Source organism: Sycon ciliatum, chromosome 3 (assembly GCF_964019385.1).
Source record: "Sycon ciliatum chromosome 3, ocSycCili1.1, whole genome shotgun sequence".
In the NCBI taxonomy this organism is placed as follows: domain Eukaryota; kingdom Metazoa; phylum Porifera; class Calcarea; order Leucosolenida; family Sycettidae; genus Sycon; species Sycon ciliatum.
Window position 1 is genome coordinate 35,831,582 of NC_088645.1, and position 16,377 is coordinate 35,847,958.

The 16,377-nt window shown below is 47.5% G+C and overlaps 1 protein-coding gene across 1 annotated transcript; it reads left to right on the top strand.

The window, feature by feature from the left end:
• The first annotated feature begins 3,077 nt into the window (after positions 1-3,077).
• On the top strand, positions 3,078-10,819 carry LOC135812084 (ras-related C3 botulinum toxin substrate 1-like). Its single transcript, XM_065325412.1, has 7 exons — positions 3,078-3,245; positions 3,361-3,432; positions 3,634-3,704; positions 3,888-3,934; positions 4,644-4,706; positions 5,866-6,078; positions 10,427-10,819. The coding sequence occupies exons 1-7, from the start codon at positions 3,211-3,213 to the stop codon at positions 10,502-10,504; spliced, it is 579 nt and encodes a 192-aa protein (XP_065181484.1). The 5' UTR covers positions 3,078-3,210; the 3' UTR covers positions 10,505-10,819.
• Positions 10,820-16,377: the final 5,558 nt, after the last annotated feature.

Consider the following 16,377-nt stretch of genomic DNA (forward strand, 5'->3'; position numbering starts at 1 on the left):
ATTTCAGAAGTGTGTACGGTTTTTGCCTCCCGTATTCTTTCATCTGTACGAATTTCCTTTGTCAACAGCTTGCGGAAACCTATAAAAACCGAAGATCGAGGTCATTAGAGGTATCGACAAGGGGCTCTCAAATCCCCTAAATAGCTCCGCAAGCTATGAATAAGAATGAAGCTCGCAATAAGAGCCCAGCATTTCATTTGCTTCTATTCTACTTTTAGTAGTCCTAAGTGGTGCTGAGTTACCATAACTTACCAGAAGAAAATATTCTTTCATACCACACCAAGTCTCTCTGCACACAAACCACAAACTAGCCAATATAATGGTACACAAGCATGATGGAAGTGAGATAATGCATGTAACCTCGTTCTAAAATAGTTAGTGCATGGCAGGGAGGGTCTTATGGCTTGTTTGTGCCCTTCAGGGTAGCCCTCGGGCCTACGGCCCTCATGCTAACCTGTCGGGCACTAACAAGCCATAAGGCCCTCCCTGCCATGCACTAACCTATAAATAAGCCGCTTTCTGCATAAGGCTTTAATGCAAACCAGGCTTGTATGCAAACCATGCTTATAATTATGCACCACTGATATTTTTGTCAGGCTTGTATGCACATCGACACGCGTAGATCTACCACTGACTAGTAACTACCGGTATGGCGGCAGTTTTACTATGCACCGTACATAGCGCATGCACTCTTAACCTACGCGATCCGTGCTTGCATAGAAGCCAGTGCCTTAGCTAGGCTTCTACGCGCGACAGGCTTATAATTAGGGCTGGAACGATCGTGGATTTTCACGTATCGATTACTCTTTAGCTTAACGATCGAGTAATCGATTATAATCGTTAGCAAATAGAGTCATAATTCTGTGCAAACATTACTCTGTTTCCACAAACTATGCCTTCATAATACCAACAAATCTGCATTAGTGAAAGGGTAGCTCCGAAACATGGCAGTTTCGAAGTCAATTTAACCTCAGAATATGAACCATACCCCTGGCAACTGCATACTCCCAGTGGAAACTGATTCAAACTTCACAAAACGAGGGTTTACCGTACTTTCTGGACACAAATTTAAAAAACGCAAAATAATCGTAATCGGTAATCTAAACGATTGCTCGATCGTTAGAGTTATCAAACGAATACTCGATTATTCGGTATAATCGTTTCAGCCCTACTTATAATAATGCATTTGACCCGTTTGATTTTCAGGCTTCTATCCGCGATGTGCTTGTATGCAAACCCGGCTTTTATCCGCGACTTTACGGTGAGTTTACGGTACTATGTTCCTGGGAGCGCGACTCAACTGTAAACAGCTATATTTTATGTGCCTTTGAACTGTCTTGAAATTGTCATGACTGTGTTGCCTTTTCTGTACATGAATGCATACATGTTTGTGCACTACTTTGCACTGGCTTGTTTCTCCTTCCCCATTCTAACAATGATATTATTGCTAATAGAGAGGTTCCGGAGTACGGTTTTTCGTGCCAAAATCCGTAGAGGTGCTACGGATTTTTTATACGTCGTTTTTGAGCAGTGAAATGTTCCGGATCGCGGAGTACGGAACTTATGTGTTTGCCGTCATTACGATCGCAAACACGTCACATTCCCGCGCTATGCCTTTTTATTTTGAAAATTTGTACCGAAATCAAATCTTCCCGCCGAAAATCGATGTTTCTCGTACTACTTAATTTGTATGCGAAAAATCTTCCTGCGCGAGCTGCATATCGCGGCAAAATCTCCATACGAAACATGGTTCGTATGAAAGCCAGCCACGGATTCTCCGTGCCGAAAAATCGTATGGAGCACGCCTCGAAAAAAAATCCGTAGAGACCAAACGGATTCTGGTACGGAAAATTGTACCCGGAACCTCCCTAATATGGTGTTGTCGTCTCCCCAGGCTTCATGTCACGACTCCCTTATATAGCCTACCTGATGATTATGCCATTACTGGGCATTAGCTATTTACGCTTTTCAATGACTATCATGTTTACTGGAGCTCATAGACATACCGGTAGTGTCTTGCTGGATACTCGTAAATCCATGACCGCCACACCAGGATTTTAGCTTTCACCATGGCCCATAAAAGATGAAGTCTACTTTCTTGCCCGACCACAAACAGCACCGAGATAACCTGACTGCATTTCCACGACCTCGCGATCTCCCAGCTCTCCAAGGAGTCCGCTCTTCAGCAACGGTGCCAACCGGAGCGCCATGCAATCAGACACACTACTACCATGAGTACTCTTGCTGCTATGCTGTACTACTTTGTAAAGACACGAATCACTGCACATACCGGTAAATAATTACATGCATGTCGTCCCTAGCTGACCAGTAGTAACGTGGCCGAAAACCAGGTCAACATGCACGCAATATCCAAGACCAACAAAAAGAAAATTTGAAGATGATTCCTCGTTGAGCACACTGCCAATGGGCCACCTGGCACCTTGACGGGAGCAGCGTATAATTTTCGAATGAAATGCACTCATAAATTCATGTAATCCATTCGAAGAGCACTCCACTGGCCTGGACAGTCGAAGAATGTTGCAAAATACCAGATCTGCTGCCCGAATAACCGCTGGCAACAACACATTTACACCGGTATGTTTATACACGCTCTTGTGACCAGGTGCAAGACCAAGTTAGTTTAGAAACAAACGAGCTAGGTTTCAAAGCTTGGCTGATTGTCATTACTAGTATTCGGAAGACGAAGGTGAAGAAGTTCTTCGAAGACTCCTGTTGTTGCAATGGGACACCCGCACGGACGCCTCTTCGGAAAATATACTCAACACAGGGAATCGGGGCTGCAAAACACACAGTTGCCAAGTGACACCTCATCCGAGACACACTGCCGAACACAACTGCAACTGAAAGCTTGCCAAGACTTCGAATCACAACTGCACAACTGAAACGTGAAAGCTTGCCAAGACTTCAAATCCCAAGCACCGCGCCTCAACAACGGCTACATCCGCATCGATGACGCGCATGCGCTATGTTCGGCATGTTCAATGCGTGAAGCTTAAACTTGTACATATCTCAGATCTTGCAAGTCGCCATATTTTTCCCCCTCACCTGATTCTGTACGTGATCAGAGTCGGTCAGTGGCGCGCAAGTTGACAGGATCTGATTTAGCTTCTTGTTGGATGAGGAAGAGATTGGAGAGCTCTTTGTGATTTACAGTTCTTCCGGGTGAGAGCTAGTCTCCGAGAGCCAATCATGCAGGCGATTAAATGCGTCGTTGTCGGGGACGGGTAAGCCCAGAGACTTGGAGCAGTTCCCGCGGAGTGGCGGGCTGCGATCTTCTTTCTTGCCCGTGCGGTTTAGGCTGATCGAGCCTTTTGCCCCCTTGCCTTTTGTGGTATACAGTGCTGTCGGAAAAACTTGCCTGCTGATCAGCTACACCACCAATGCTTTCCCCGGCGAGTACATTCCAACAGTGTAAGTTTTTGGTCCGGCGAGGCTCGTGGATTGCCTTCTCGCTTTTCCCGTTTACGGATTTCCGTGGCCGAGAGAGTTGCAGCCGCTTCGTGCTCTCGTTCCGGCTTTGTAGTGCTGCGGACGAGGAGGTGCAAAGGGCCGCGCACGGCATAGAAGCAAATCTGTCCGTGTGTTTGTCGTGTTGGCTTGGTTTTCCTCCAGTTTCGACAACTACTCTGCCAATGTTATGGTAGATGGCAAACCCATCAATCTTGGATTGTGGGATACGGCTGGTAAGTGACAAACCAGCTTCCTCTAGAATTGCACCCAGAGTGGAACTTTGGGGTGCTGAAGCGGCTCTAATTTCTTAGGGAGTGTCCTCTGCATTCTGATGTACACGCTGTTCATGCATTTGCTCCTGCTTCCAAGTCGTAATCTGGGGCTTTTGCGTGATCGTTCAATGCGTTGCTGTACAGGTCAGGAAGATTACGACCGTCTCCGACCCCTCTCTTACCCTCAGACAGTAAGTCTTGAATAATTGTTTAGGCACGCCGTGCTCAATGCAGCAAGGCTATTCATGTTGGTGTCTTCTTGGTACGATTCTCTGGTTGTTGCTGGTCAGCAGCAGGAACTTTGCTTTCGTATGTGTTTTGGTACGGCAGTACGAGCCCGCCTTTCTGACATCGAGGCGAATCTGGATGGACTTTGATAGACGTCTGCAGCGATACCAAGCTGCTGGGATTCGACAAGGCCCAGCGGCGATGAACCCCCGCTGACCGGATTGTCTAGAAGTGACTTCGTGGGAGTGACTTCGTGCTTGCTGGACCCTGCAATGAAGTTTCCTGTTTGCGCGTAAACGGATTTGAAGCCAATGGTTTTCAAAAAACTTGTTCCGTCTTCCGTGTCTTATTCCGGTCTCTGGCTCTGCTTGTTTCTCAAGCTGCACATTAGCCAGAGGGACAATAACCAAGACTGCCACATTCAGCGAGAGGAGTAACATTTAGTGGGGTTCAAAGTCCACCTCACTAATCTTAGTCCTCGCTCTGATCAGCTATCGCGAAGAATCGCGAAGAAAAAACCAACGGTCCCCTCGAAGTCTGTTTCAGCACCCACGCATAGTCTGTTGTTACATCCCATTCATGCTTGTATTACGGAGTGGACGGTGGGTTAGTCACGATAGACGTCTGACCCTGGCTGGTGCGTCTGTTGTGCTTTTGTCTGCCTGACTGCAGGATGTATTTTTAATTTGCTTCAGTATTATCAGCCCAGCATCGTATGAAAATGTGAAGGGAAAGGTAAGAACACGTGACGTCAATCGCCATGCACTTGTAACAGCACAGGGAGGGAGAGAGAGTGAGAGATTGTGTTGAATATACTGGACACACTGCTACACAAACTGCTGCACTACCCTGTCTTTTTTTGCAAAAATTGCAAATCAAACAATTATTGTAATTGCCATGCTGAATCTCTATGTTAGGCACCTCACAGCCAGGCAGCTATTGCACTCATTATCCCTCACAACATGACAAAGTAACACCGCATGGAGCTGCTAGTCGCAACGGCTCCTTCACTGTACGCCTTATTTAAAGCTCCAAGTTAGAATCCTTGCTTGACACGAACACACTGCCACCAACAGAGGTTCAATCTAACATACGACGTGCCTCTATCGCCATCATACACAGAAAGGGAAGATAGTAGAACGGTTGCTATTCCAAAAGCAAGCATGGTATATTGCTGCGATTGATTGTCGTTTGTCATGGCAATGTGATGTGCCATTATTCACTCGAAAGTGGTCGCATTTTGGCGAACCGTGAATGTCTTGTAGGAAAGCCCCGGATGTACCATTCCGTGGGTTTATATACGCATGAGTTGAAGGGTGGGGAGCAACTTTGAATCCATCGTCAGAAGGAATGGGTGTGGGGGGGGGGGGGGTGTACAGTGCTTTTTGTGGGACTTGCATTACGACGCACCTGTTACTTGACTTTAGCTATTGCATGCAGCAATATTGTACCATGCTGTCGGGTTCCAAGAGAGCTAGAATTCCGCCGAGTACAGCATTTTCCCGGGGTGCCCTGCCTGCGTATAGACTTGTAGTACAGAGGTGGCAACTGAAATAATACCCCAGAAGCTGTGTGCACACTTACTGCACCAGCCCGAGCAGGCACCTACAGCACCCCCCCCCCCCCCCCCTCCAAAGCATGGACAGTGGATGCATGCTCACTACTTCCTATGATTCATTTTAACGTCTAAAATGCAAGTGTTGGATTTCAGTTACAAGAATGGCTTCACATCCCGTTCTCTCTGTTTTGGCTGATTTGTATCACGCTGCGCCCTTCCCTGTAACTGTGTATGCCTGGTTGGTCATGACCTTAACTGTACCTCTGCTTCTATTCATGCTCTCTGTCTCTCTCTCTCTCTCTTCTTCTTTACGTATGTTTGTCCGGCACGTTGCAGTGGTATCCAGAAGTGTCACATCACTGTCCCAATGTCCCCATTATCCTCGTCGGTACTAAGCTCGATTTGAGAGACGACAAGGAGACAATCGACAAGCTTCAGGAAAAGAAGCGCGCGCCAATCACATACCCCCAGGGCCTGCAGTTGTTGAAGGAGATCAACGGCACGAAGTACCTGGAATGCTCCGCCCTGACCCAGCAAGGTCTAAAGCAGGTGCGTGTTTTTACTACTGTTGCTAGAACTCTTAACAATACATCCTCTCAACACTCTCCAAACAGCCTGTGGCCTACACCAATCACTGAAGATGGACTTGCCCGAGAATTCGGATAATTTTGATTCCTTTCCGTGATTGGTGTTGCCCTTAGTCCGTTTTGAGCGTGTTGTAACGATGTACGGATATCGTGGATGGCTACAGTGAAATCTTCGCATATTGACTCATTGAGCAATGTGCTACAACTTACCAGAAGTCTCTCAGGCATATTTTTCCAAGGCACTGCTGATAACCGTGACGAGTCAACTTATTTTGTAAATGTACTCGTTGTGTACTTGTAGTATTTCGGGTAAACCTGCTTTCTGGTACACTCGGACGTCTCTTATCCGGGCACCTTGGGACCGGGCACTGCCCGTATCTCAGATATGCCCGTATCTCAGGATAACTCATCTACCATGTATCATATCATTTTTGAAGAAGTTTATTTGGAACGTATTGCACATGTTCAGGATACAAAAGGAACCCATTGATAAAAATGTGTGGATTACATAGGTTGGCAGTGAAAAATGAGCACTTCCTCATACGGAAAAAAGTTCAAAACCCCCAAATTCGAAGCATTTGTGCTATAGGAACTCAAGCTGAAGGTGCCCGGTAGAGAGACTTGCCCGTATCTGAGGCGTCCAGATAAGAGGCGTTTGAGTGTATTGTCGAAAATTAATTTGTCTGTCCTATTTGACAAAATATACATGACATATCGAACTGACCTTTCGTAGTTGAGTTGTTTTGTAAACTTGTCACCACGAAAACTTGTGCCTGTAGTACAAGCTTCAGCTTTGTGTGTACCCATGTACAACCATGAGTACACAAGCTCCCTGAAGTATGCTATTCCGGATATGGAGACATATCGCGGTGTAGTGCTCCTATAGGCCTTACGCACGTTGTACAGATGCATGAAATCCCGCAGAATCTTGTAGAATCCCGTAGGCCCGGCTGGGTGTTGAATGTGCAGGACCCTATTGTGTTTACTGCTATTTCCACTGTGAAATGAGCCATGAAGGCATTTCATACGAAACCTTTTTCCGACAGAGATCTAGCTAGTCGTTAGTTCAATCCTAAAGCGAAGAAGCTGGAAAAGCGATTGTTTGCCATGAATTATGAGGCTAAATGGGTCAAATGCGCACGTATAGCACACAATGAACACCCAACCGGGTATGTACACACCTACGATCCTAATACAGAACTTTGTACATCTGTACAACGTGCATAAGGACCATTGTACATTCCTAGTCCATTTTAGGTTTTTAGCGAGCTGTGGAGTAGTATTACGCTGGTCTTCGTTGTACGTAGTAGAAATTGTACTGGGAACACGTGATGTTAGTAGGCCAACGTAAACGCAGTCTGGATACCTACCATGATCATTATGATCAATCACAGTATATTATGCTCGGCCGAGGTTCTATTTTTTACAAATTTTACTAATCGTCAGCAGTCTCTTTTAAAAAGCTTGTTTACCACCTGAATCGCAATTCGTGCAAGGGACACTACCCCATAGATGGCTGACTGGATAAAAAATATGCCAACTTAGATATTTGACCTGCTTAGCAGAATGATAGCAAGGCAGTGGGCCACGTACCTGGGTTCGAGTTTAGCAAGCTTCATATCACTAACGTTGTAGTGCAGTACTCCGGAAAGCACCCTCTCATTGTATGTAGGGTTCCACCTGAACAGGCACAGCCAGTTGTACTTTATTTTTCAGTTGGGAATGCACTTTGCATTAAAGGGGAAGTATACCCTAAGATCAAATTTTCACCAGTTGTAGTCTTCGGGGTGCTGAGTCGAATGGTCTTGGTCCGAGGAAGCTGAGACGCTCCCTTCCTACTTGAATCCCAATCGAACTCGCGCACTTCCACCGAAACTGGGTGACTGCGCCCTACTAGATGGGGATTTGTATGCAAAATGTCACTAAAAGCGCCATTTCGTTCTTATAAAAGCACGGATGACCGCGATTGGCCCATATGTTCTAGTCTTTTGGACGCTGAGTCGAATGGTTTTGGTCCGAAAAGGCTGCGATGCAGCGTTCCTCCTTTATTCCCAATCGAACATGGTTGAAGAAGCGGTCACGTGCTCCTGCGTACACCAGTCAGCTGGTCACCGTGCCTGCAGGGTACAACTTACTAGCCTGTTTGACCTTTTTTGGGTGCAGTCCTGTCACTCGAGTTGAACCTTGGTGTGAAAGTTGTCGCCTGCTGGCGCGGTGACCAGGTGATTTGGGCACCCAGGAGCACGTGACCGCTTGTTCAACCATGTTCGATTGGGAATAAAGGAGGAACGCTGCATCGCAGCCTTTTCGGACCAAAACCAGTCGACTCAGCGTCCAAAAGACTACAACATATGGGCCAATCGCGGTCATCCGTGCTTTTATAAGAACGAAATGGCGCTTTTAGTGACATTTTGCATACAGATCCCCATCTAGTAGGGCGCAGTCACCCAGTTTCGGTGGAAGTGCGCGAGTTCGATTGGGATTCAAGTAGGAAGGGAGCGTCGCAGCTTCCTCGGACCAAGACCATTCGACTCAGCACCCAGAAGACTACAACTGGTGAAAATTTGATTTTAGGGTATACTTCCCCTTTAACGTCGATGGAGATTGTTTTCTCACTAGCTGCAGTAGAGCCAGGTAGGGCGTGTTTGCTGGCAGTGTCGAATGGATAGTCTGATTCCCATGCTGCAGTCATCTGATTTGCTTTCTCAGCGTTCGTGTTGTAAATGTGTAGTCCGGCGAATGGGGCAAGCTCCCCTTTATCAGCTAGAAAGAGAGATGGCGCATAGAGGGTTAAGAACTCTGAGGCACCATTGTTATAGGGTACGCCTGTCTCAGATTTCATGGACTGGGAGTCTCTAGGGAAGTCCTTTCGGCTAGTTGGTCATTGGGCAAGGAAAAATGTAGTTTCTGCGGCCTAGTAACGTCGAGGAAGTTGTTTTAAAAGGGTATTTTTGGATTGAAGTAGTATTCAAACTCCACCACATCAATGATGAGCAGACAGGAAGATGGTAGTTCCCCCACCGAAAATTTCTGCTTTTACGGTATCGTTTGGGGTAGGAAAACCGAACGCATCTACCGGAAGAAGTAGTTTCTACCCAAACAAGCGCATCACATGATGCATTGTGTTACATCACATTGAGATCAGTTCATGTGCAGTCTGGGTTGCCCCTATCCTTCAAGGAATTTTTTCCTGTCTCTGCTCAGGTAATATTTGGGGTCAATAATTATCATGAGAACTTTGCCTTGCTAGATGTGTAGTGGTTGCCAAGGAGGGATGCTTGTCAAACTGTATTTGAAGGGCGCTTGTTCTGTGGTGCCAATTGGCTTGTTCTTTCTCTTGGGGCCTCAAACCAGGAGCGCTGGATGTGGATGCTCTTGCGATGTCATGGGCCGATCAATGCCTGTATGCGTTTCCATCCTTTGCTCTCTTGGCGAGGGTTCTGCGCAAGGAGCGCCAGTCCCCGGGGTGCATAGTGTTGCTTGTGGTGCCAGTGTGGTATGCACAGCCTTGGCATCCGCTTCTGGTGGCATGTCCAGTTCTATTACCAAGCCATCCAGTGCTCCTCACCATAGCGGTTCAAACAGGGCAATGAAGGGAGGCAGTGGCGCATTGGTTGCTATGGTGTTTGGCGTTAATAAATTCTGGTCTTTCTAGCGGACCTAAATTCAAAAGAGCTCTGCGGAGGTGCTCACTCTGGGTTATGTACTCTTGATTGGTTTCGTTTTGGCTGCTTGGCAGAGTGGAGTATACATGCCTCTTGTGTACTGTATACTCGTAACATGTGATTCTATGTGTGTTCACATTTCTGTGGACCTGATGAGCTGTGCTTCTAGTAGGTGTAATTCAGGTGCCTAGTTTCTCCACCAGTTTGATAACACCGCACAGAGCATGTTGTACTGTACTGATGCGTGCACAACACTGCACAGGTGTCTAGCGTACATGCATACCCTACTTAGGGGTCGTCCATAATTATCGAACTTTTTTCACGAAATGAAATAATTTCGTTATGGGGTGGGAGGGGTTGACCAATTTCGTTTCAGAAAAGTTCGATACATGTGCATGGCAATAGGAGCAGTTACACACTTGCGGGTTTTGTTGTATATGCATGTAAAACGTCAACATTTTTTACGTTCTGAGGGGGAGGGAGGGGTTGGGTCTAAACTAAAATAATTTGTTTGAAAAAAAGTTCGATATTTACGTACGGCCCCTTACGCGATATTGCGCAAGACAGTCCACATCACCACGCTATAGTCCTCTCGCTCATTATTCTGTTCTCATGCTGTGTTCTGCGTCTGTTTGCGGCGTCCAGGTCTTCGAAGAGGCCATCCGTGCAGTGCTCAACCCGCCAGTGAAGACAACTAAAAAGAAGGGATGTCTTCTCTTATAGAACATCATCCTCTACGCTAGTCTTTCTGTTCCCGTCGTCTGTGTGTGCGCGCTTTTTTTTCTCGTGCTTCTTTTCAGGTAGAATGTTTAAATTTATCTGCCATACATCATCATCATCCTAATGTTCAGATGCTCTGCGTGTGCATTCCTAATCTGCTGGTTCGTGCTCCTTCGTTCTTCTCCATAGTTTTTCCATGCCTCCCTGCTAATGTTTAGTGTGCGGGTCTATATACTCGCAATACACAGCTGTGGAAAACTCGATAAATCAGTCTCGTGTAAGTGGCGAGAGTTGTCAAATACACTAAAACACAACCGACTACCTGAGTCTTGTATCTGAGTGGTGATTTCTTCCAAGCCAACTACTTGTGCGGTGGTTTGCAGCTTTCTTTTGAGAGTTCTTGTCTCTCTGAGCCTGTGTCTGGTCTGTCTGTCTCTGCCTCTTGATCTCTCCTTCTGTGTGTCTGCCTCTTTTTTGTATATTTTTCTGTCTCTCTATCTCTCTCTCTCTCTGTGTCTCTCTCTGCCTGGCGTTGTGCTGCATATACGGATAATGAAATTGCATGATTGCCCATTCAAGCATAGTGTGCTTCAATCGCCTGTGACTTTTTCATTCAGTACTAGTGTCTAGAACAATCACTTCATGCCATTTAGCAAATAAACTGCGCCACCTTCAAAGAAGTCACCAGTGTGGATATCAAGATGGAAGTATACTGCAGAAGTACCTCTACATTGTATACTGCTAGTACATCATGTGCCATATTTGGTACTACATTTTATGCTACTATACTACTGGTAGTACATCATGTGCCATATTTGCCGGATTGCGCACTCTTCGCTATGGATATCCATATCCGGATGGAGGATGGCAACGGGAAAATAAGAATGAACTCTCGTCCATTCCCAACAAGTAGTTAGTTAGTTAGTTAGTTTGCACGTAGAATGGGGTCTGCGCAGCTGCCACTACTGTAAAAGTACTTGTAAAATAAAATTTACATTGTTTTCTCGGTCCACTGTTTTGGTAATTAATACAGAAATGAATGAAGCCAGTGTCTGGCCGCATTCGTGATGAGAAGTCTTTGTGGTCAATGTTGGCGAAAGCTTATTTAAATTTAGTAGATATGGTATGTCGTGCAACAGCAGAGAGTTTCTTATGGTGGTCAGGAAACGTTTTTCTTCTCGAAATCAGTAGTGATCTTTTGAAATTGAGATGTTCAAGACGAGTTCCGCGGTGAAGCGGGGGAGGAGCGCCATCGAGTTGGAAGGAAGCAATATCCAGGGCGGGCCAAGACACCAGTTTTGGGTAAGGACAAGCTTAATAGAAACAATCACTGATGTATGCGTAGGATCGGGTAGTACAATACTTGTACCGCAGTACCAATTTTTTTTTTTTTGGTATTGAGATTTTCTGTCATAATATTATGTAAGCAAATTTGCTTTGCCCGTATAAGAGGCTTGTTTGTACAGTAGTACCAAGAGTATTATACTCTTGGTAGTACCAAGATTAGGCAAGAGTATAGTCTTATTACACACGGAAAGTTGGGTGTGGTCCTCGAAAGAGTGCTCAATGCACCGGGGTGCAGAGCTTCATACAAAAAAAAAGAATAGAATGGGATACGGAGCTTGGGTTGGCTGTGACTCAGAGTTTCACGCCTGTGGCGATCATCAGACAGCAATGATTACAAAAACTCAATGAATGTTCTTGATATAGTGTGGTAAGGTGCTCAGAATCACCGCTTGACCGTATTTGCGCTTAAATTCTCTGATACCACTAGCACCTTACCACACTATATCAAGAACATTCATTGAGTTTTTGTAATCATTGCTGTCTGATGATCGCCACAGGCGTGAAACTCTGAGTCACAGCCAACCCAAGCTCCGTAACCCATTCTATCCTTTTTGTATAGTCTTATTATAATTATACTCTTGGTACTACCATGCAAGAGTCCGTGCCGTTATGGTGCTGGGTTTGACACACATGTCATTTTGGGCTTCATGGTTCATGTTCTGTTCTTCACTGTTGCAAGTTCATGCTTTTCACCCTCTCACGCTTCAGTCCTTCCTTCCATGTACCCAATGCAGATAGTAATAATATCATGGTAGAGGTGTAAGACGTGTCGCCGTGTGACATAGTACGTCTGTCATACATGTAGCCACGGTACAGCGTCCTTTTTTTGCGCATGCGTGCACAGTAACACCTGTCAAGGAGACCACTCTGGTAAGTACGTCTGTCATACATGTAGCCACGGTACAGCGTCCTTTTTTTGCGCATGCGTGCACAGTAACACCTGTCAAGGAGACCACTCTGGTAAGGCGACCACCTGCCCTAAGGGACCACTCTGGTAAGGCGACCACCTGCCCTAAGGGACCACTCTGGTAAGGCGACCACCTGCCCTAAGGGACCACTCTGGTAAGGCGACCACCTGCCCTAAGGGACCACTCTGGTAAGGCGACCACCTGCCCTAAGGGACCACTCTGGTAAGGCGACCACCTGCCCTAAGGGACCACTCTGGTAAGGCGACCACCTGCCCTAAGGGACCACTCTGGTAAGGCGACCACCTGCCCTAAGGGACCACTCTGGTAAGGCGACCACCTGCCCTAAGGGACCACTCTGGTAAGGCGACCACCTGCCCTAAGGGACCACTCTGGTAAGGCGACCACCAGTCCTAGGCGACCACCTGCCCTAAGGGACCACTCTGGTAAGGCGACCACCTGCCCTAAGGGACCACTCTGGTAAGGCGACCACCTGCCCTAAGGGACCACTCTGGTAAGGCGACCACCTGCCCTAAGGGACCACTCTGGTAAGGCGACCACCTGCCCTAAGGGACCACTCTGGTAAGGCGACCACCTGCCCTAAGGGACCACTCTGGTAAGGCGACCACCAGTCCTAGGCGACCACCTGCCCTAAGGGACCACTCTGGTAAGGCGACCACCTGCCCTAAGGGACCACTCTGGTAAGGCGACCACCTGCCCTAAGGGACCACTCTGGTAAGGCGACCACCTGCCCTAAGGGACCACTCTGGTAAGGCGACCACCTGCCCTAAGGGACCACTCTGGTAAGGCGACCACCAGTCCTAGGCGACCACCTGCCCTAGGGGACCACTCTGGTAAGGCGACCACCTGCCCTAGGGGACCACTCTGGTAAGGCGCCCGCCTGCCCTAGGGGACCACTCTGGTAAGGCGACCGCCTGCCCTAGGGGACCACTCTGGTAAGGCGACCGCCTGCCCTAGGGGACCGCTACAACTAGGTACAAAGGATGTGTTTACAGTCAAATAACCCTGGATAAGGCGACCACATGTTCAGGGAGGCCACATTTGTAAGGTGCCTTGAGCGGTCGGCTTCGACAAGTTTCACTGCATGCGGGTGCGAACGGATGAGCAGTGTTTGCATTGACAGTAGAGTCACGCATCCAAGAACGTTGTTTCCCAGGGGTTAGCCTGGGGCGTTCTTTTTTTTTGTTGGGCAATCTGGCTGCGTTCTTGTAGCACGTTCTTAGAAACAATTCGTACTGGATGATATCTATCCCATAAGCTCCCGGAAAGCCAACACAGCCGTTCTTAACTTTAGGATGTGGCGTTCTTAGCATTTCAGGCTGGACGTTCTTGGGCTCAACGTTCTTCACCGCGCAACTCTACTATACATACATACCATCCAGAGCACATCGTGATTATGCCGTGTAAGCGGCCACGACGGCGGCGGCAGAGAAAAAGGGGCCGCAGTGAGCCAATGCAAACTGTTGTTGTCCGCCTGTCACGTCGCCATGTCTCTGCTGCTTGTGTCCTTGCCCACCGCATACTGGCCTTTCTCTTTTGTCACAAGAGAACTACATTGTGAAATATTGCGGCAGGCGAATAAATAAATAAAGTATCTCTCAACGGAAGTGTCCTTGCTGTGCGGGTTTGTTTATGCTTCGTGCATTGGTTCGGCTAGGAGGGTATGGCGCTGACGGGTTGAGGATGCAGTAGAAATATAGAACCACATTGTGTCACATTGTGTTAGTTAAACACAACTTTTAAAAGGGCTCAAAGTCCCCAGCCTGCCAAGAGTGTGCAACTTCAAGCTATACCTCGGGGGGGGGGGGGTCTGCGACGGCCGGACTTCACGTCACGTGATGAACCCGTACACATTATTTGCACCCTGCAGCTAGCTGTGCATGGTGGCAAACAGGTGGTCGTAAAATACCTGGGGCATTGTACTACACTCATACATCGGTTATCCGGACCCTGAAGTTACCGGCACTTCGGTCTACCGGACACCCTTTGAGCGAGTTTCAGTGGAAACATACTACTCTTTTGTGACTGTTTATGGAAAAATATTATTACTGTCTGCACTTTATGGCACATAATGAAAAAATAGTAAATACCGTAAAATCCCGCCAGAGCGCCCCGTCTCTCCCATCCGCCCCTCCCTGACTTCGTGTCAGGGAAGTGATTGATCGTATCCTCGTATGACTCTGTGATGCCGTACTGTACTGCAGACACATGCTCGACCCTGTTGGAAATGTACGCAACAGTGCCCACCCTCTTGACCAGGGATCGCCCAAACCCTGAGTTTTGATGGGTCTGTACGACTCCTAGCTCTTGACCTTTGGTCGGTGTACGAGATGCACGAATAGTTTTCGTAGGGTGAGTACTTTTTCATGTAGTACTGAATGCGGTAAGTAGGACTCGCCCATCCGCCCCTCCCTACCTGAAGCGTCGAGGAGGTAGGGGCGCTCTGGCGGGATTTTACGGTACTTTTGAAGTACAAGGAAGTGAGGGTGAAACCAACCACGAATGGTGACATCATTATATTACCGTATTAGAGATAATACGGTATGCCTTATCTATGGCCTTCCTTTCTCCATCAAAATGTACGTGATTTGGAGCTACGGACATTTCTAAATTACGGCCAGTGCCCGGTTCCGGACCGCCCGGATAAACGAGGTACGAGTGTACTCTCTGGTGGCAATATTGGATATCCCTCAACTTGGTGTGCAACTGCGTGACCTTGTGCAATCTCTATCCAACAGGGAGTAGTAAAATACCGGTATTTTACTACTCCCTGCTATCCAGGTACATGTAGAATGATGACAAGAGTTCATAACCCCCAGGGGGCTATGAACTCTTGATGATGATGATAGCACATCACAAAAGCAGCACGGTATGAAAACACATTGCTGCTGACTGCAACCAGGGCCTGACCGGGGTCTACGCACAGTACGCAGGGTCCCGGTCTACGTCTTGAGGCCCATACAACACATGTACGAACCGTATGGGGCCAAACCCCGGCTTAGACCCTCATCATTCGGTTCATATGGCCGCAAGGCATTTGAAGAAGAGCATGTAACCACCAAGCCTGCAAGCTACAAAGTGTGCACCTTCGGTCGGGGGGGGGGGGGGTCTGCGACTTCATATCACGTGATAACCCTGTACACACTCAATGTTTGCACTCTGTCCGTGCATGCATGTGTGTGTGTGTGTGTGCATATTTGCGTGCTTCTCTTGCGACGGGCGTATACATGGTACATGGTGTGTGTGTGCACGCGCATATACCGTAAAGTACCGTTGATCCGCCCCCTCTCTAATTCCTGCCCCCTGTCGATTTTCTCCTTGTGCAGCGACTTCGGCGTATACAACGAAATACGATGTTGAACCGACGCATGCACTGCTGTACACAATACTTGCCAATTCAGGATCAAAATGTGCACAATCCAGCACATCGAGTCTGATCCTCTACGTTGTTGTACATCGTACTGCACTTGACAGCCTTGATCTACCGTATTTTTCGGAGTATAGTGCGCACTTTAGACGTGCTATTTTAGGCCCTAAATCGCAGGTGCGCACTATGCTCCGAATATGAAATGCATGTACAGTCGACCTACCCTTATAACGATA

Bases quoted from the DNA above. Each gene is read 5' to 3' on its own strand.
- LOC135812084 (XM_065325412.1), top strand. From the start codon at position 3,211: ATGCAGGCGATTAAATGCGTCGTTGTCGGGGACGG. The intron at 3,246-3,360 runs GTAAGCCCAGAG...TGTGGTATACAG, and splicing joins TGCGTCGTTGTCGGGGACGG to TGCTGTCGGAAAAACTTGCC. The intron at 4,707-5,865 runs GTAAGAACACGT...GGCACGTTGCAG, and splicing joins ATGAAAATGTGAAGGGAAAG to TGGTATCCAGAAGTGTCACA.